Source organism: Heliconius melpomene, chromosome 3, assembly GCF_056956725.1.
Source record: "Heliconius melpomene rosina isolate 202511_hmr_F chromosome 3, ASM5695672v1, whole genome shotgun sequence".
In the NCBI taxonomy this organism is placed as follows: domain Eukaryota; kingdom Metazoa; phylum Arthropoda; class Insecta; order Lepidoptera; family Nymphalidae; genus Heliconius; species Heliconius melpomene.
In genome coordinates, this window is record NC_140391.1 from 6632225 (window position 1) to 6653218 (window position 20994).

The 20994-nt window shown below is 31.3% G+C and overlaps 4 protein-coding genes across 5 annotated transcripts; 2 read left to right on the top strand and 2 right to left on the bottom strand.

Annotated features, from left to right (window-relative positions):
* The first annotated feature begins 188 nt into the window (after window positions 1-188).
* On the top strand, window positions 189-7156 carry stck (LIM zinc finger domain containing stck). 2 transcript variants are annotated; one of them, XM_085207671.1, is made up of 9 exons: window positions 189-426; window positions 544-596; window positions 1733-1846; window positions 2734-2846; window positions 3585-3777; window positions 4158-4299; window positions 4535-4651; window positions 5244-5385; window positions 5697-7156. In XM_085207671.1, the coding sequence occupies exons 2-9, from the start codon at window positions 589-591 to the stop codon at window positions 5885-5887; spliced, it is 1020 nt and encodes a 339-aa protein (XP_085063797.1). In that variant the 5' UTR covers window positions 189-426; window positions 544-588; the 3' UTR covers window positions 5888-7156. The 2 variants fall into 2 exon arrangements, with proteins under 2 accessions (XP_085063797.1, XP_085063798.1); XM_085207672.1 differs by lacking the exon at window positions 544-596 and having other exon boundaries at window positions 213-426.
* Window positions 7147-12224, bottom strand: ATP6AP2 (ATPase H(+)-transporting accessory protein 2). The gene is made up of 8 exons (XM_085207674.1): window positions 12068-12224; window positions 11866-11996; window positions 11684-11782; window positions 11470-11613; window positions 11249-11392; window positions 11014-11143; window positions 8245-8381; window positions 7147-7539 (listed from the first exon to the last, which is right to left on the bottom strand). Exons 1-8 carry the CDS (start codon window positions 12117-12119, stop codon window positions 7366-7368), a joined length of 1011 nt encoding a protein of 336 aa, XP_085063800.1. The 5' UTR covers window positions 12120-12224; the 3' UTR covers window positions 7147-7365.
* A 144-nt stretch (window positions 12225-12368) lies between these two features.
* Window positions 12369-14021, top strand: LOC146539991 (uncharacterized). The gene has a single exon (XM_085207670.1). The coding sequence runs from the start codon at window positions 12516-12518 to the stop codon at window positions 13860-13862; it is 1347 nt and encodes a 448-aa protein (XP_085063796.1). The 5' UTR covers window positions 12369-12515; the 3' UTR covers window positions 13863-14021.
* A 587-nt stretch (window positions 14022-14608) lies between these two features.
* Window positions 14609-20910, bottom strand: wda (will decrease acetylation). The gene is made up of 12 exons (XM_085207669.1): window positions 20708-20910; window positions 20485-20636; window positions 20016-20390; window positions 19794-19938; window positions 19307-19394; window positions 18960-19098; window positions 17981-18163; window positions 17387-17539; window positions 16174-16321; window positions 15427-15595; window positions 15030-15255; window positions 14609-14753 (listed from the first exon to the last, which is right to left on the bottom strand). The coding sequence occupies exons 1-12, from the start codon at window positions 20774-20776 to the stop codon at window positions 14642-14644; spliced, it is 1959 nt and encodes a 652-aa protein (XP_085063795.1). The 5' UTR covers window positions 20777-20910; the 3' UTR covers window positions 14609-14641.
* Window positions 20911-20994: the final 84 nt, after the last annotated feature.

Here is a 20994-nt window from a genome sequence, read left to right on the forward strand (position 1 = left end):
GCGAACGCGCCGATAAATGAATGCATTAAAGTGATATAATATAGTTTCTAACTTTATAACATAAAAATAATAGGTGATATAAAAAAAACTTATCATTACGAACTATAGTCGTCGCGAACACTCCTACTGTTTGCCTGTGGGCTGTGTATGTGTAATCTGTTTGTATATTTGTGACTTTTGTAATTTTATATTTATTCTGTAATCTGTATGCAAGTAAATGTGTTCTGTGTCTGTATGTGACAAAGATCTGCTTAAGTTAAGTGATGAATCTATGTTAAATTTATTATTTATATTATGATCACTATTAATGATTGTTTAACTTAATTTACATGTAAAATTAAAGTTTTTAATAGTATTCATATTTTATGATTCACTTGGTGGCACAGTATTAACTAAATAGATCATTACAAAAGTTGAAAATTTCATGTGAGTATAAGTCCATTCTATTTTTGATACCATTACATCATTTATAAGGAGTGTACTCTGTTATTTACTGTGATGATTGTAATTCAATTAATAGTTTAAATTTTTTATGCCCAACAGAAAAACACGATAAGCACATATAGTTAGTCTGAATTTGTGGTGAAAATGCCAGGGTAAGCATTCAAATAAGAATGATCCTTTATAATGGGATTGCTCAATGTTCGTCAGATTAACAGCTTCAATTAATATGATACAGTATTCGTAATTAATTCACCTGATATGAATTACAGTTTACTTCGACTCATAATAATTTATTAATCACAAAATCATCACACAGTCTCAGACTTGCAATCATTTCATTTGTATTTATAGAGTTAATCTGTTAATTACTTAAACTTTTCTAATATTAAAATATATAAATCTTATTTTATTAAGAAAAATGTATTCATAATTTCATCCTTTATTATATAAAATTAGCAAGGATAACTATAAATACTTATGGACATTTGTTCAGGGGCACTTTTAAATATTCCTTAAAGTGATTCATACAATTTATTATTTTTCCTTATATAAATGTTTTTCCTTGACTGGATGTGACACCCTAGTTGTAGTCTCATTAGACAAATTATATAAATGTATAAATTGTTGTATACATTTACATAATTTTTTCTGTATAACACAGACATTGTAACCATTTGTCTAATCATTTATAACAGATACAGTTTCCAAACAAATATTTCAAAACTATCTTATACACAGCTATGAAATGTGGACAAATCTAGACATGGCTGAAGTTACATCCTCTATGGTCTTTTCATACAAAAAGAATGTGTTAATTAATCATACAAATTAGACAGAATAAATATTGATTGTAATTTGCATTATCAAAATTATACTGAAATATTTTCTTCTATTTCTAATTTTTCAATTTCTGCTAATTAAGGTCTTAGACTTTAAAAGCACCTCCTATATTGACATGTGGTTGGGGTTATACTTCACCTACAACACTGCTTATAAATTAAATTGAAAGTAAAAAATATTACCTCAAATACAATAAACTAAATACAATAAGAGTTGTAAAATTTATATGTAGAATTACTTTTAGTATCACTACTATAAAGTCTTGTTCAAAGAAAAACTTATGTATTTTTTTAATGCTTAAACAAATTCTTAATACAGTTAAAATATTATATCTCAATTTTTTTTATAATACCATAAATATTATTAAGAATTATTATTTAAATATTTTTTTAAATTACCTCAAAAAGTCAAGAATTACATTTTCATACCTAATACTTTTTTATTGCAGCATTGCAAATATGTCGCTGGACAATATGTTTTGTACCCGCTGTGGAGATGGTTTTGAGCCAAATGAGAAAATAGTGAATTCCAATGGTGAACTTTGGCATACTAGTTGTTTTGTGTAAGTCAACATTACCTTTTTTGTCATCTTTGTAACTTTGCTAGTAAATATGCAAATTCTAGACATCTATATAGTTTTTTCTACTATTATTACTTTAAAGTGACCTGCAAAATAGTTTTTGATGTGAATTTTTTGCCAATTTAGAATTTAATTAATGAGTTGCCAGCTTTAGTATAGAGTATGCTGTGTTTTAACCACATAGGTGTGTATAACACCCACTAGCAATAACCAGAAACATCTCTGCCCATCTCTTTACAGTTAGACTATGTCAAGGGTATTAATATGTTATTTATTTAATTGATGAAATATTTGTTTAAAGTCAAGAAGAATTATCATAGTTTTATAAGGGAGTTGAGTCACTGCCATATAAAATAGTTATAACAATAATTTGGCAACAACCTAAATAACTAATATTTAATTGTGAACAAACTTTGTTCAACAAAGTTTAGAATTAAACATAATTTATGGATTTTATTTATAGCCTTTTTAAAATGTTGATCTATTTTATCTTTCTGTCTAAAATAAATACAGGGGACCCTTATAATAAACAAATAATCTAATAGCTTTCACTATGAAATAATATAAATACAGAGAGATAATCATGGTCAAATAATGTTGTTTATATATATTACAGTCTATATGGTGATAGCACAAATCTTGGCACAAGAGTTCCAAAACCCCCAAAGTTTCAAAGAAGTTAAAAGTTTAAGTTTGAAGAAGAATTGAAGTTAAAATAGTCAATATCTATTGGTCTATAAATAATACAGTAGTAACATATTCTTTGTTAATAAAGAAACATTGGAATATAATTATATACAGCATAAAGTTCCACTTATTGGCGTAGTGCCTTACCATGTCATTTATTTTTGTTTAAACTTTTTTAACAGATGCGCCCAATGTTTCCGAGTATTCCCTGATGGAGTGTTTTATGAATTTGAAGGTCGAAAATATTGCGAAAGAGATTTTCAGGTGTTATTTGCCCCATGTTGTGGGAAGTGTCGTAAGTTATTTCTGAAAATAGTTGTAAATGTTAACAGTGTTCAGATTATTGAGTTAACTAGCCACCCACCACATGATCTGTTAGGCCATTTTTTTAAATTTAATAAGGTTTTTATAATAATAGTGAAGTTATGAGTTTGGGTCCCACTCGAGAAAATGAAATATTTAATATTTGTACTCTTTCGCTCTGGTGTCGAGGTAATGCAATATTTAATCAACACCTAATGCCTTTTGAATTCGGCGGAAAGTGGGAAGCGGAGTTTCTTAATATTAGGCTCCCTCTGCATATAAATGACAAGCGGGAAACAGCGTTAAGATATTAAAAAAAATATTATGATAAGAAGACACACAACAAAAGTGCTTGCAACGACTGGTGACATCATTCAGAACAGACAGAAAGTGATCTTAATAAAATTCAATGAATCCGCAAAATAGCAATACTAATAGCAGGCTAAGTAAAATGAATTTAGTTAAGACACTGTTCTCTATTTTCCACTTAATTATTCCAGACGCTGTGTGGCGGGCGAAACTTAACACAGCACATCTTACCGGAATTTTAAAATAAAATCCAATCTTACCGGAATGGTGCAATGAAAATAATTTCACAGAGTAACTATGGGCTTTTAAAGACGATTATTATGTGGGCTGTCTATCCCTCTAAGTCACGATGACCATTTCTTTTTTTTTATAAATGGTCTCAATTATATATTTTTTTGTTTGATTAGGATGTTTTTTCCAGGTGAATTCGTCATCGGTCGTGTTATAAAGGCGATGAATTCGAACTGGCACCCGTCGTGTTTCCGTTGCGAGGAGTGTAGTGTGGAGCTGGCGGACGCGGGGTTCATCAAGCACGCAGGGCGCGCGCTCTGTCACGCCTGCAACGCGAGGATCAAGGCTGACGGGTTGCAGAACTATATATGTCATAAATGCCAGTTAGTATGGTTTTTTTTTGTGTTTGTTGAATTATTTTTTTAGTTATTGATTTTTTTTACAGGAATCGAATTATTTTGACACACAATTATGAAGTTATAACGTTGTCACCAAATATCTGTCTACTAAATCTCTTTTTTTCCTGTTTAGGAGGGTAGACAGATAGAATATAATTTAACGGCATTCTTTTTGCGATCGTGGTGGTACAGGAGCACCACGATCGCAAAAATTTGTTCGTTTTTGTGGGTTCGTTCGCGAAAGTGGAAGTGTCTTAATACTACATTTTCAGGTTCCCTTTGCGTACCATACCACATGCCCGATAATAATATATATATATATATATATATATATATATATATTTAATACAATGTTTTCCCAACAGCGGTGTAATAGACGGCGAGCCGCTCCGCTACCGCGGCGAGGTGTACCACGGGTACCACTTCGCGTGTGCCACCTGCGGCGTTGAGCTCGACCACACCGCGCGCGAGGTTAAGAACCGCCCAGGTTACGCCGCCAATGATGTTGTGAGTATTATATAAATGTGGTAAATGTTATGAGACAATGTATTAATAATAGGTCGTCAGAGTAAGCTAAACTAGTAGAAGAAGCTTGAAATGGTAGTAAGAAAGCGATATAAAAAATAATTTTGTGATGGATTAAATATTATATTTTAAATCTAAGAATGTTCTTCTATTTTTCATCGAAAGTAAAAAATAAAAAGCCCAAAGAAGTCTTAATAATTGTATATAAAAATTCCAGAATAATCTGTTCTGTCTGCGTTGTCACGACAAGATGGGTATACCGATATGCGGGGCGTGCCGCCGCCCCATTGAGGAGAGGATTGTCACTGCCCTTGGCAAGCATTGGCATGTTGAGGTGAAATATATATTTTTATTTTTTAGCTTCAAGCTGTATAACAGCTGTATCGCAAATAGCACGGTAGTCGGAGAGAACCTAAGAACCTGATGACACTGAAGACACTCCATTGCCCATCAAGATACTTTTGTTGATTTGTTTAGTGACTCAACTCAACGCCCCACTTTGCTTCGTTACCAGAGCAAGAAAATGAAAATATTAAATATTTCATTATCATGCTGCACAACTTTTGCTTATGTGTTATTTACTGATTTCCAATAGCTTAGCTGGTCTATTACAAAACACACCTATTGTAGCGCCTATCTGTCTGGTCCCAATTTTTTATTTATTTTAATTTGAATTGAAAATTTTTAATTTTTTTACTTCAAATAGTTTGAAGTGTAAAAATATGTGGTGGTTAGGTTAGGATAGGTTATTTTTTGTACTACGTACTTTGTCAACAAAGATAATCTGCCTCCAATAGTAAATTTCAGTTTTGAAAAAATCTATAGATTTAGTAGGGTTTTATATTTTATGTTACAATAAAAAAATATGGAACATGCAGAAATTTTTGAAAGTTTTGGTTATTTATAATTTTTTTTTTGCATTATAGCATTTCGTATGTGCCAAATGTGAGAAGCCGTTCCATGGTCACCGTCACTACGAGAAGAAGGGATTGGCGTACTGTGAACAGCATTATCACCAACTGTTTGGTAACCTCTGCTATGTGTGCAATCAAGTTATAGCTGGGGATGGTAAGTGATTGTATGAGTTTTAAATATAACATTTTTCTTTTGTGTTTTTCTAATTAGAGAGGTTTATAAAGTAGAATCAAGACAATCATTTGTCATTAAATGGCAAAACCTTAGAAAATGCTTTGCTTGTTGAGTATTAATATGAAAAACCTTTAACTGTAATTATTCCCCTAAGTCACAATCATACTATAAAAGTGCAATTATTTTCTTGCTTGCGAAAGCACAGAAATATATTTATTTTTTTACTTTTTAATTATAAAATCAATTGAATCATTAATAATCTTGATTAATAATTAATTGTCTTTACTCAGTGTTCACGGCGCTTAATAAAGCGTGGTGCGTGCACCACTTCGCGTGCGCTGTATGCGATACGGCGCTGAGCACGCGCAGCAAGTTCTACGAATACGACGAGCGCCCCGCCTGCCGCCGCTGCTACGAGCGCCTGCCCACCGAGCTACGGCGTAGACTGAGGCGCGCGCATCACTACACACTACGCCGTTAAACTTCCACTGTTAATGTCATCTAACGCTGTCAAATGACGGTGATAGTGATGATTGACGTTAAAGGTCTTGTAGACGTTCGAATACATTGCCTTACGACAAGCTTTTTTTTTTGGTAATCTGAAAAAAGAATTTCATTTATTGTGAATTGTGATTATGAATGTTTACTCAGGTCTTTTGTTGCTTTAACACTAAATTTGTCGCCTGTTATCATCCATGTGGGTATTTGCTCACAATATTATCTTCAAATTGTTTCTTAATATGGATAAAACTTAAGGATTATTCAATTTTATGTGTTCATTTTAACTGCTTTATTAATATTAACATTCAATTGATTTTCTTTAAATGGTTGGTTAATGTTAAACCTTTAGAAGTCGATGATGCTATTTCACAATTCAAAATTTATTTGAAACCTTTTAAACATTAAAAATGTCCATGTCTTAGGACAGACTATACATATTTAATATTTTGATAAAGTAATCTAATAGGAACTGACATTATTAAATATAAATAATATAGTAAATTAAGTGATAAAAATATTAATAAATAATTTATTAAGTTAATGTTAATCCCATGTTTATTGCGCAAATTATTGCCTATTTTAAGTCTCGAACTCTGCCATATTATGTTATATCATAAATATATTATATACTTACATTTCTCTTAACACAAGTAATTATTTACAGAATTGATACATATACAAACAAAATCTCAATTGGTTAATTTGGCAAATGATTTTAGAGACAAAGACAATGAGAAACTTATACATGCATAAAAATATATTTATTATGCACTCCATACTTTTAACTAAGCAGTAATAGGTAAACTGAAAAATATTTTTCCATTCCAATTTTAGATATTTTTGTTCATGTTTAAATTGAAGATAAAATACTATTCTTTCAAACTACCTCATATTAAATTGTTAAAATTGAAATAAAGTGCCTTATCAAATAAAAAATATTTCAAATTATTTGTTCTTACAGATTTAGACATTTAATTTTAAGAAAAGTATATTCTAGTTATAACTAATATTTTAATGAATACTGTCAAATAATAAAGTTGTAATTGTTAACAATTTTTACTATACTCTGTGGTGCTTAAGTATATAGTAACAAATAAAAAAATGTGTTTCCTTTATAGCTAAATTTAAATCAGCAGCAAAGCAATATAAAATTTGGATATATAAATATATACCATATTGTCTTAGAGTAAACCTGTTACCTACAAATTATCAGGAGTAATGGACATTAAAAAATAATCATTAAACGAAACATTCATTTATTTACTGAACATAAAATTACAACTCACATAACACTATTTTACACTTATTAATACAATAAGTTATAACGAGTCATCACCTAACGTTACCTCGTTTTTACAACACAGAATGTAATTTAATTTAACATAGAAAGTATTCCGCATTGCGGATTCGAATGTTATAAAATGAAGAAAATTTAACTATTACATTAAAATTAATACTTTAGTTGTCTTTCTTCATTCTAGTACTAGTCATACGATAAATTATGGAATCTCTGCCGGGGTCCATGTCCATAATGGCGTACACAATGGATACCAGAGTGAACGTAAACACTATTCCGAACCACAAAATGATGTTGAAAATGGCGGCGTAATCTGCAGTGTAGTTGTCCTCGTCCTGGTATAAATGTAGTTTTTATATTAGTAAAACAAATTGAGTAAATCATAACTAAAATGCAACAAATATTTGAAAATACTAAATGCAACAGACATCAATCCATTACGATTTAAATTTTAATATAACTATAGATTATGTCAAAATTACAAGTAAATAAATCTATTCCAAAATACAAAATACTTGGCTTTAATGGTTAAACTATAATTAACAACAACTACTTGCACAAGTTACTTTTAATTCAGGTACACACTAAATATGCTTATGATATAGTATACACACTTTAGAACTTGTTTTGTTCATTGATCTTGTTGCATCCTATGGCAAATAAAAACTTATTACTTTTTTAAACAATATTTTTACTTAATAATTTAATAGCAGCAAATTATTTTCTCAATTGATGCAACTTCTTCATTTCTGTCTAAAAATGCTGTATATTTAAATATTATAATGGTTCCCTTGAGCAGTAGAATGTAAATATGAGATTTAAACAACAAAAATTTACTATCAAACATTCCACTCCATTTTTTCTCTTTGCACCTGAATTTGAGACATTCTTTGAGTGAGGAAACTCAAAACTATACTTTAGTTTTATCAAAGCAGGGATAGAAAAATAAATTGTTTCCCCAAATAGGTAGTAATAATTTCATCCTGCTACACCTCAGCGGTGTCATGAAATGCTTAAATGCATATATATATATAAGTTACCTGATATTCTGCTCTGAACTCAGGTGCAGCTCGAACAGCACGTCTGGTGTGAGCCACATCTGTGGTCACCACTGTAACAAGTACTGAACCATCATAGGCCTTAACCAAGGCCTTGCTTAGGTCTTCTAGAGCATTACCTGTGAATAAATATAAAGAATAAGCAATGAAGTATAAAAGATAATAATTTTGAAATGAACCCTTAAATTATGAAAAAAACCTTGATCAGCAATAGAGGACCAACCAAAAATCTTGAAAATAATTGTCATTTCAAAACCTTAATGTGTATGTAACCTTGTGTTTTTTTAGCATAGCCAATGGTGTAAGTGATCTATAATATAAAAATAAGAAATACTCTATAATAGAAAAAATAAGCACATATCGTCGGGGATAGTGCAAATCCGCGTAACTAGCATTGGATAATTTCGCGTAACTGACATTTGTAGCTAAATCTCAATTTCACGGCCATTCGACGTAAGATCCCGATTGGCAGCCTCCTGTTTGATGGGATTTTTTTTCGACCAATATAAAGCTAGATTTCGCCTAAAAACAATACTGCGTATCTATAATCGACAATTAACAGTACCGCGTATGTCTTCAAGTGTCATTAGAAGTATATTTTGTAGTTTCTTTTTGCTGTCAAACTCCGTCAAAACACATTAAAACAAGTAGAGCTTACTAAAGAAATCGCTGGCACGCTCGAAACATCATAAATTAAGAACTGAACTGAACTGAACTAAAGAAATCGAAGCTATATCTTGTTGCGACACAACCACTTTTAGATAGATAAATCTCTTTATTGCATAAATAAAATATTTTACAAGAGAAATATAGACCAATATTGAAAACAGATAAAAATAAAAACACAACACAATAAAGACATTTAGCGCATAGAGGCAGTATGCAAAGGCGACCTTATCACTACTAGTGATCTCTTACAGGTATAATTAAATAACAATAAGATTTATTTGTATCTATTCCTTTTTACTTTTCACTTTTAGTGCATTCTGCTTAGAAAGTCCCAAATTACTGTCTATTTTCTGAAATAACCAATGTTGCATCGGTAGCTTCAACATCAACATGTAGCAATAATGATTTGTTTCCTGAAAGAATCCTGGAACGTGAGGCTGCCATTGAGGCTGAAAAAAGATGCATGTGATCTATGTTCATATAATTGCTGGCAAAATTACTTAACAAATATATCAACAATATGTGTCACGTAAAGATTTAGCAAACGAGAAAAGACTTTAGACAAAGAGGCTGCAAAAATGGAAAGCTTCACGTAGTAATAGCCGATTTACAAGCTGTGAAATAATGTCCATTTTTGAAAGCTAGTGCATTGTATTTTAAAGTAAAGTTAATTGTCCATATAAAACGCTATTGGTTTAATGAGACAACATTACATTTAAAAGCTTCCACATGCACTTCCTTTTTTGTCGATTATTTGAAGAAAATCTTAGAAGAGAGTACTAAAAACGTCGTATTTATATTGATGGTTTACATCACAAAACTGAAACGTCATAGTTTCAAACGCACTTCCGCATTTTTTTAGAAAAAGACCATACTCAAATGGAAGTGGATTCAGTTCACTACATAATAGAAAGTTAAAACATCGGGAAATATTTTTATATAGTCAATACTCCTCAGTTACCAAAGAAGCTAGCCTGAATCCATTTCCATATGAAGTAGTAACGTGTGACCACACTTTTTTCAAGGATTATAGTATTAAAAGTAGTCTTTTATATGATACTATCCACCCTGGAAGAGGGGCTGGTACAAAGTGCGGCAAAGTGGTTTTATTGAAAACAAACTGAACTAATTTCAGCTATTACTACAAACACCAAAAAAGTATTACCCCATTTATTCCTTATTCACTATACTTTATTCTTATCTAAGAAAATGACTGAGACATAAAGTTTATTTATATAAGGTACCTGAAGAATCTATTATTGTTATTCATATATTAAATATATAACATATAATTTGCTTTTAAATTTACTGATAATATATTTTCTGAAAAAGCTCTTGGTCTTTTGTGTATTAGTACTTTGAAATTATTTATACTTGTAATACTTAAAGTTGTATAAAAGGCTGATAAAGAATCACTCAAAGCTGATTAAAAAGTGTTATTGATAGTGTATTTTCAATTTTATATTTAAGGGGGATTGTTTAAAAAAATACATTAATTAATAAATAATAAAATCTTCATTTTATTATTAAATATTATTTGGAACATTAATTGCACGTTTGATTTTAAAACTGTGTAACTAACTGTTAGGTTTCAATTTAATAAGATCGTGGTCAAATCAAATCAGCGTAAGTGGCGTATCGCTTAAATTAACCACTTGTTAACCACTGTAAAGGATTGTGTATGACAAAAATATGTAGAAAATACCAATTATTATTCTCTATGTTAAAATGAGACCACTTGGACTTAAATTAACGTTGTTATAAAGTTTTATCCTCCTCCTGTAAAATCTGATCAAATGCAGATACGCGCTCCCCACCTGCGGTAGATACGCGGTTCTGCACTATCCCCGACGATATGTATTATAGGTTCTCATACCCACAGCATTCATACACAACTTATTTTGTAGCAATGCAGAAAAAGAAAAATTAAAAAAAAAAACTGTACATACAACAGAATGATGTCTCTTCTACTACATTACTAAGACCCCAAATAATCATTTTTATTACATCTCCTCCATGTCATGACAGCAATCTATTATAATTTTATTATAAGTATAGATATGTTATATAAAATCTACTTACCCAATAACTTTTTGGCTTCTTTAGTTTGCAGGGAATTTGGTCCGTGGTAGTCTGAAAGTGCATGTAGAGAACGGAATCTAATGTTGTAGAAATCAACAATGTTATCAGCAGATACTGCACCAGATCTGATCTGTAGTCAAACAATTATAATTAAAAAATAAAATAATGAAACTATTTGAACAATAAATGAGCTTGGCAGTAAAAATAATTGATAAAATATATATGTAAGTTTTACCTTGGCAGTTAAAGCTTTCAATACTTCCAATTCATAAATAAATTGATAATCTTCCTCAACAGTGTCATATTTCAAGTGTTGTAAAGATTGCTTTGATACTTTTGGTTGTACAATCTCTCCAAACACATTTGAAGCTGATGTGAGCTAAAATAGAAATATTGTTATTAATTAAATTAAGAAATTATAATTAAATTTTTGTTTACTTTAAATGGTATACTCACATCATCTGGTTCTGATAACCTTATATTAACAAGCTTGTTTCCACCACTTGTGAACCTCTGTCGAATTCTGTGTCTAACTGCATCATATGTGTCTGGTTCATATTCATCAACAATCAATGGAAAGTTTTTACTTTTGAGTCCGGCCTGAAAGGAAAATATATTGTAGGTACATACTTTTATTTTATATTGAATAATAAAAATTAATGTATCTTACATTATCTCCTAGAGAAGATACACCATCAATGTACACCTCAACAACTGCTTCGGGAGTATTAAACGGGTCCACGATGGATAAGCCATTCCAATCAGAACTCTGTAAATGAAAATGACACAAGGTAATGTCGTCGTACATAACGTCGTGTAGAGCTGTAGTTGTCTTGGTAATTGATATTATACCTCTTCAACGGACAGTCCAAGAGATGCAGAGAATATTTCTTTCAGAAGACTTTCCAATGTTTTGCTAGATCCAGTAAATTTCAAGGATGGCGGACTGTGCAAGATGCTAAATTCCCCAGCAGCATGAGAACCTAAACAGAAGAGAAACGTTTTAGAATGTTTATTTGCATATTACAATAAGAAATACGTCTTAATTACTTACCAATAATGGATATTAAGAGGGTACACCAGAAAAGGGCCATTGTTACACCCATTTTGCACGAAAACTAGTAGCTGACTGTCATATGATTAAAGTATTGCCTGACGAAAATAATTTATTGAACGACAATGACAAGAAAATATAGTCTATACTTTGTACGGTATCATGAATTATTAATAATACCATATTATGGTACGCACTTTATTCAAAGAACAAGATATTTATCTAAATATGTTTATTATAGTTGTAAAATTGTTGATCATGAATGAAGCATAAATAAATAAAATATTAACTATTCTGTTCAAGTATAAAATGTCAACTGTCAATATTAAAAAAAATGTTAAAAGTGCGCCTTTTCGTTTGAGTTGTTAATTTAATTATAAATTTTAAACTAAACACGCTAAAATCTTTTTATTAAATAATTAAGACTTTTATAGTAAATAACAAAAATATGGAATTAGAAGATACTTTAAGAAATAATTTAAATACTGCAAAGGAAATAGTATTAGATGAAGAGAAAATTGTGACTTATATATCTCTGAGCAAGGATCTATGCATACATATAAACACGAGCAAATTGTTATTACAACACTTAATTGACAAAATATATAAAGAAAATCCTAAAATTTTGCTTAATGTGACTTATCTAATATCAGGTATTGTTGGTGATAACAGAGTATGGACTACTGTTTGTACTGCAGACAATTTGGAAAAGTTAAGATTGAAATTTACTAGCATATTCTATGAACATATTTACAGTGTTAGTAAAGGAAATTCTACTGTTGATCAGAATACATATTTGTTGTTAAATACATTTAATGATTTTAATTTGTGTGCAGGATTAATTAAAAGTAAGGAATGTAATAAACGAACATCTAATGAAATAGTAGATTTAAAGACAAATAGCCAAGAAGTTTTAACTCTTTCTGATGACAAAAAACCATTAATTCCATCCAAAAAAATTAAACAGGAATCGACGCAAACATTGAATTTAAAATCTGAAATTAAAGAACTAGAAAACACTCTATCTACACAAGAAAATAAAAAAAATGAGTTCAACATTAAAACTGAATTATTATCTCCTCAGAAAAAGTCAAATGGTCTAAAAACTCAAAAAGGAATAAGTGGCTTTTTTAATAAAACAAATGGTTCAGTTAAAAAGGCACCTAAAGAAGTTAAAAAGGAACCCACAACTAAATTTGAAGAAAATGTTAATGTCCCAGACCAAAAAATGGATGTTGATGAAGAAGATTCCCCTAAAGCTACCTTAAATGCACCTATTAAAGATGAATCGGAATCTAAGTCAAATTTGTCTACCAATGGAAAATCTAAGAAGAATAAAATTTTACAAGATGTAAAGAAAACTTCTAAGGTGGATAAGAAAAGGAAAAGGGTGTTACATGTTTCTGACAGTGAAAGTGATGCCGAAAATGATCCATTTGTGGATAATCAGAAAATAAATAATGAATCAGATGATGAAATACCAGCAACCCCTTCAAATAATACTGTAAAAATAACATCAGGGATAGTGAACCCTAAAAAGAGAAGAAAAGTCATTGACAAAACCTATACTGATGAAGATGGATATATATTAACTAAAAAAGAAGAGGTATACGAAAGTTGTTCTGAAAATGAGCAAGAAGTAGAAGTGGCTGAGGTTGTAAAACCTTTAAAATTAGAAACAAAAGAAAATTCACCAATTAAAAAGAAAAATAGCCCAAAAGCATCAAAGAAAAAAATTTCTCCACCCCAAAAAGGGAAACAATCAACTCTTACAAGCTTTTTTAAAAAAAAGTAGGAGTTGTTATTTGATTACCTACTTCCTTTATTTTTTTAATCATGAGTTTTATTTATATTAACGGAAAACATACAAGAAGCATGGAAGACAAATGTTATTTGTGTTATAATTATTGGGATATTTTTGTCTTGAGAAAACAAATAAATATCTAAAAATTTATTTTATTTTTGTCATCAAGTCAATTATATTTTTGTCAATCTTCCTTCAATACCTAATTTGAGTTTTAATATATTGAACTTTCAATATTTAAAATACAATATAACTTTTTGTTATGTATCACAGAAATTAATTTCAAAGGATTGTTGCTTTAGTTCAGTAGCTTAACGTTTGGTAGTTTTAAATATGACAGTGGAGTGCTTCACTCCATAATCTCATGATGTATGGAGATCACATCAGATAGAATACCTAGAACTCGTCGATGGAGGTGCTTAGTCACTAAGCCGAATTTTCGAGGTATTGCCTTGGTATCAGAGCAAAGAAATGAAATTGTTAATAAATTCTTTTCCCCAAGTGGGATTCGAACCCACAACCGTCCGTGTTTACAGTCGCACGCTTTGTGCCACTGCGTCACCGCATGATGTAAAATTTAAAAAAATCATAATATAAATAATAAGCTAATAATATAAATGTTAAGTATACAATCGAATAAATTTCCACAGGACTGAAAAAAAGGTTAATGATGATATATAAGCATACAAGGGAACTTTAATAGCGTGAATATAAGTCAGGTTAAGTAAAAGTTCATATTTAAAAAAATCTATTTATTATTCTATACTAAACTATCTCTTAGTCCCAATGGCTACCATCCAATCCGGATGTACCTGGACATCAACTAAGTATGAGCATTTTGTGTTGTATGTTGAACTAGAAACATCTTGACTTGACATTTGTCTGAAAATAACAAATATTTAGATATTAAAATTTGAAATCGTCTTGAAATATTGTTATTGTGGTTTGGATTCCCAAACGGGCGGGATTATTTTCATTCTTCTCGCTCTGGCAACGATATAATGAGCGGCATTATATCGTTACTCATACATATACATATATCGTTACTATAGAAAATAGATATACACTGTGGAATAGGATGTCTCAAGACTAGGTTCCCTCTGCATATCCTAGTATATCCAAGAAACACGATGAACCTAATACAATTAAGAAACTTACTTATTTTTTATATAGCTATCCCAAGCAACTTTGACTATGCCATCCATGCCTGCAGAACATAGTATAGAGTTGTCGTTAGGGTCGTTGGGGTCTGGGATTCTATTGGACAGATTGGGCTTGCCTACGGCCGACCAGTCCAATGACGTCACCTTGCCGTGATGACCTCTGTATTCATGCACACACGTGCAAGCTGCTAAGTCCCATATTTTGATTTTTTTATCATCACCTGTAAATAATAAAAAGACAAATAGTTCTTAAAAGTGTAAATTATCTGGTAAAATATGTTACAGTAAAATCTTATATTGTAATGTAAAAAAATTTTTATAATGTATCGTATATTGTAAGGTTTACGTATATGGAACTAGTTTTTTTTGCGAGTGAAGGTGTCAACAAGTACCGGCGCTGGCGAGGTGCGATCCCTCGGGGCTAAAGGCGAGCGCGCGGGGCGGCGCGCGGTGCCCACACAGCACGCGCACTAGGCGCGCGTCGCATACGCTCCACAGGCGCACGCTGCGGTCAGCACCACCCGTCGCCACGTAGGCCTCGTTCGGGTGGAACCGCACACACTACGCACACACACGTAAATTACTTTTGTGTTTCAATTATTTAAAAGTAAAAGATAAACTTGGCACTATCATTGAGTAAGAATCCAAAAATTTAATTATATGGGTAAGTAATAAGCATTAAGAAAAAAAAGAAAACACATTTCTTGATAGCACTATGAAGATAATGTTTGCGTGTAAATAATTGATATTTTTGTATTGATTTCGAATAATACTTTATTTTTAAAACAAATTTTTAACTCTACTTTTACATACAAATGTAAAGGTGAGCTTAAGACTCACGATCGTACGTACACAACCTCAATTATTGGTGATCAAGATTTCGCATATTTCCCACACTTAGCATAGAGATCTGAGAATTGTAACAATTTATTTATCTGAACCACCATATTATTTTTCACTCATTATTAGGAATATTTGTCAAAAAAGGTAATTGTTGTTTTCTATTTTGAGCAAGTGTCACCTATTTATGAGTTATTTTTGATAAAATTATTTTAAATAATGATTATAATATATACCTAATCATAACGTGGCTATTACAGTACAGTATTAACCATACAAAATACTAAAATAACACTCACAGTAACATCAGACAAGTGTCCTACAAATATTCTAATGGGGAAAGTCCTTTCCAGAGACCACAATTTGGCAGTGCGGTCGTGTGATCCAGTTATTATAAATAAGCCATTCTTTGATACATCCATACACCAAATAGGATAGTTGTGTCCTCTGAAAAATCAAAGTTAATATAGGAACTTTACTTTTGCCGTCGTGGCGCTTTATCTAATTAGATCCTTGAGTAAAGTTGTAAATGCGACGTTTATAGGTTCGATTCCTAATCAGGGAAATTACTTATTTTCTCGCTTTGCGTTTGAACCCGCGCCACTTGGAAACCGTTCAAAGCGCGGGTTCAAATATCACTAAATAATGTTTTTTATAAGTTACTAAAAATATATTTGTCTTTCCTAAGTGAATATCACTTTAAAAAATTTAAATGCATGTTTCCCTGATTTTTTTCTTAAAATGTAATATATATATATATATATATACTAATATAATAAAGCGGAAGAGTTTGTTTGTTTGTTTGTTTGAACGCTAAGATCTCTGGATCTACTGGATCGATTTACTTTGTTTTTGTTTTGGATGAAAGCTGCATTCTTCAGAAGTGCTATAGGCTATATAACATTACATTACACATATATACTAACAAATTAAAATACTTTCTAATTTGACATGCAATTTATTCTGCCATGTTAATAACAACCGTCGTCGCTACGCGACCGCGTTCGTTACCGCGTCATTTTGATATTCATCCTTATGAAAATAAATATAATAGTCACTTTTAGCATTTCATCTAAATTGAAATTATATTCTTATATTTCAAGCAGGCGTAGCCGCGTCCGGGTCCGCTAGTATATATATATATATAGGCTAGATTTTAGTCTATATGAGCGGTATTGACTTTAAGAACCAGTTAAAAATTTAGCAAAGGACAGCTTGATTTTATTTCTTTACTTAAATGATGTCCAACATTGTTTATCCTTAACTTCATGTTGTATTCTGTATATAACAGGGAACGTATATTGAATCTAGTGTTAATCCTTATACTCCACTTTCTTCTTAATTTTCGGGACATTGCGTGTTGAGTGGTGGAACTTAATTCCAAGGTTTCTTGTTACTAAAGCTAGGAAACGAAAATAATTCATTACCGAAATCTAACGCTGCGCCATATTTCTTTAACTTTTAATCTTTTTTAAAGCTTTTAGTACTATTTTAATATATTATAAATGCTACCTGTATATAGAAGCACATGAATAATCAGAGAGCCTCCATGCTCTCATAGTACAGTCATGTGAAGCAGAAAGCACTATTTCCTCCCGCGACAATATATTTACAGCTTGAATTGGTCCGGAATGCCCTCTTAGTGGTACCCCAGTTCCTATTTGACTATAAAACGTTTTTTATATGTTAGTGCTTTTTCTTCATATTTTATCTATATATAGCAGGATATGCAGAGGGAATTAGGTTCCCTGGTAAATATTTATTTAGTTAGTAGGTGTTAACTCTTAACTCAATGCTGCTCTTTGTCTTGTGTGTGTTGTTGTGTGGAAAATAATAATATTTCATTCCCTCGGATGAGAATTGTCAAACACTGTGCCTTTGCACCACATTTATCCTTTATTGCGTACAAATTGAACAAGCAAATATACACAAAAACGCTACCAGCTTGGAAGAATGAATTATTTTAATTTTCTCGCTCTGGTAACAAGATAAAAACGAAAGATGTCTAGAAAATTGGGCAGTGTGTGGGGAACAAAGTGTATTAAGACTAGGTTCCCTTCTCCCTACCCTGCTATTATAGCACAAAGGTAAAAAAATAATACATACAAAGTATCATCTAAAATTGTTTCTGGCTCGGGTGGTATACCACAAGCAAGTTCCACTTCTGAAATATTCTTATTTATGTTTCTCTTGACATTGTTTTGTCCAAGATCCCAAAGTCTTATTTCTGAATTATCAAATCCTCCACATAAAACATTACAGAATTGATCTGTTTTGGCACACACTAAGCTGAAAATAAAAACATGTTTATAAATTACCAAATATTTAATGTAAGCCATTGAGGTCTAATTGGATAGCATCAACTATAAACACGATTGCTGCGAGTTTGACCTCCACTCAACGATACAAATTATTTCTATTTCCCAGCTCCGGTAGGCAAAGTCTGCAAATTTGGAACCAACACTGTCATTGAGTTCTGTCACTCAATGTGCATTGTCTTAACACTTCTTCCTGACCTGTACCAGCTACGAGGAAAAACTATGAAACGGTTTTTTTTTATAATTAATATGTACTGAAATCTATAAATAGTGTTCCAATATTTTTCAATAAACATTTGTGACAGGTAGAAATAGTATGAATGCTGATAGCTTTTTTTTCAACTTTGCAGGTTATTTCATTTATTAGGGTAAGCACAAAGCTCAGAGAATATGTAGATATGCCATTCTTAACTTTCCACTTTCTATTTTTTACCTGCACACTATATCTGAAGATATAGAGGGAACCTGGGAACCTGGGAACCTAGTTTTAAGACACTTCATTCCCCACCTTCCAACAAATTCTCAAGTTTTTCAGTGGTGACTTAGCACTGCGCTTTGCCTCGTTACCAGATCGAGGAAATTAAAATATTAAACTTCTCATTGGGGTAATGAGAAGTTTAATGGGAATGGGAAAAAGTGGGAATCGAACCCACAGCCGTGGTGTTTACCGTCATACTCTTGCACCCCTGCATCACGACGCTTCATAGTAATAAAAATAATTTCTTAGGTTAATTATAAGTGCGTGCGTGCGTTAATATGAAACTTACTGTGAATCTGGTGCTGCTATTTTATACAATTTCAATGGCGCCATTGAATCTCGCACTCCTTTAATGGCGTCTTGTAGTTCTCTTAATTCTTTATCAACAGACTGATATTCAGCATGACCATTACACTTGGAAAATATATCTGTGGATTATTTATATATATCAGCTTAACACTGTGTACCGCATATAGCAGGGTAGGCAGAGCCTCGCGCATTCCGAAGCGAATAAGAAGTTAAATGAAATGTGAAAAAATCATAAAGCTTGAAAAAAAGGGATATATTATATTATGAAATAAGACTAATAAACTACAGTAATAAAATTTAAATTGCTGAAGTTACAAATAACATTACCATTTGAGTCATTTATTTTGTCATCACAATTTAATATATTCAAAATATTTGAGTTAACTTCTTGATCTGTCTGATCATCATCATCCTCCTGAAATAAAATAATATTATATTTGTATATATGACATAGCAGCATAGCATCTGACTGTAAATGCGACAGGTTTGATTCTCACTAGGTGTAATTAATTATTTTCATTTCTACTCTATGGTAAATTTGGTGGCATTGAGTTGCACTTCTTAACATTGCTATACCACACGAAACTAAAAAAATACACAATCTTATCTTTATTTCTCGTTCCTATTATATGTCTATCACTATTTTATATGACAGTGTATATGTTGTCAGACAAACAGTATATAATGAATAACAATTTTGACACACCTTAATAAGAACATTGCTTAGAACGACAGGTTGTCAGAAAACTAAAACCAGTCTCCAAGACACAGATTTGAGTACCACTACAAGTAAATTCATTAAAGTATTACTTACCGCAGTTTTCTTGTTATCAATGTTAATATCAATATGGAACCAAGTTTGCAGAACTTGTATCAAAAGAACATGTCCATGTTTAGCTAAATATGCTTTAAGAATATTAAGGGCATCTTGGGATAAAAAAATATCATATTTGCAAGATCTGTTGATTAAAAAAATATTTTTTTTAGTTCATTATGTAAACATACTTTGTTTTTATTTATATATTCCTATGCTTACCTAAAAGCTGCAATGGATGGACGAGCTTCTACTTCTTGCAATGTATATATAGTACCTATATCATCTAACAACTGATTCAAGTAATCTTTTTCCGGAGCCTCATTGTCTATTGTCCCATTTTGTAGAGAATTAAACAACTGTTCAAGACTATTGGGACGATAGAGAGCTGATGGTAAATTACCATCAATGGGCTGATGATATGATAAATCTTTTTGGGGTAAAGTTGCAGAGTGTCTTTTAAGGAACATCTGTGCGGCACTTCTATGTCCACCCCTCAGCATTTCCAGATACATATGACACAATAACGGAGTAAGTAATCCAAGTAGTTCATTTTTAACTCCTTCATTTTTAATATCTTTGATAAAGTTAACAAGTCTGAAAATATAAATTATGATAATTAAATATATGTAAGTACTTATATTTTTAATTAAAATTAAACATTGGATGCACTATATGAATAAAAAGGTACCTGGAGTATTGCACATCATACTGTCCAGGATCATTGTTAATACACGAAAACAAAATAGAATTCGCGCGACTCGCTTCACACTGAACTATAGTTGCAACAGCCATTTCTTCAGCACTACGACTTGTTGAATTATTATTAAAGAAATCAATGTCCTACAAAAAAAAATATTTAGTCGGAATATTATTACGGGAAGCAATGTTATTTGCAAAAAAAAATAACTTACAGGATAATTTCGCCGTTCTAAGTAGGAAGTAACAGCGGCTTTAACGGCATCGTTTCGAGTCCTTTTCATTGAAAAAAATTAAAATACCTTAAAAAAAATTACACACAATATTAAAATATATTAGCAACTTCAATTTTTTAGAAAGCATATAGTCAGTTATCAAAATAAAACTTATATGTCATATCTTCGTCTGACGTCTTGTCATTATGACATCACTATCGATTTGAGAATGAAGAACAGAACCGATTTACGTAAAACTTTCACCATTTTTTTTGTTTTAACCCAGC

What these genes read in the sequence shown, in the direction of transcription:
- stck (XM_085207671.1), top strand. An exon ending in TATATATGTCATAAATGCCA is followed by an intron (nt 3,778 to 4,157) that starts GTTAGTATGGTT and finishes TTTTCCCAACAG; the next exon opens with CGGTGTAATAGACGGCGAGC. An exon ending in GTTACGCCGCCAATGATGTT is followed by an intron (nt 4,300 to 4,534) that starts GTGAGTATTATA and finishes TAAAAATTCCAG; the next exon opens with AATAATCTGTTCTGTCTGCG.
- ATP6AP2 (XM_085207674.1), bottom strand. Translation starts at nt 12,119, where the DNA reads ATGGGTGTAACAATGGCCCTTTTCTGGTGTACCCTCTTAATATCCATT. An exon ending in TTGGACTGTCCGTTGAAGAG is followed by an intron (nt 11,783 to 11,865) that starts GTATAATATCAA and finishes TTTCATTTACAG; the next exon opens with AGTTCTGATTGGAATGGCTT. An exon ending in AGAAGCCAAAAAGTTATTGG is followed by an intron (nt 8,382 to 11,013) that starts GTAAGTAGATTT and finishes ATTTATTCACAG; the next exon opens with GTAATGCTCTAGAAGACCTA.
- LOC146539991 (XM_085207670.1), top strand. Translation starts at nt 12,516, where the DNA reads ATGGAATTAGAAGATACTTTAAGAAATAATTTAAATACTGCAAAGGAA.
- wda (XM_085207669.1), bottom strand. Translation starts at nt 20,776, where the DNA reads ATGAAAAGGACTCGAAACGATGCCGTTAAAGCCGCTGTTACTTCCTAC. An exon ending in ACAATTTTAGATGATACTTT is followed by an intron (nt 17,540 to 17,980) that starts GTATGTATTATT and finishes AACGTTTTATAG; the next exon opens with TCAAATAGGAACTGGGGTAC. An exon ending in GACACTTGTCTGATGTTACT is followed by an intron (nt 15,596 to 16,173) that starts GTGAGTGTTATT and finishes GTGTGTGCGTAG; the next exon opens with TGTGTGCGGTTCCACCCGAA.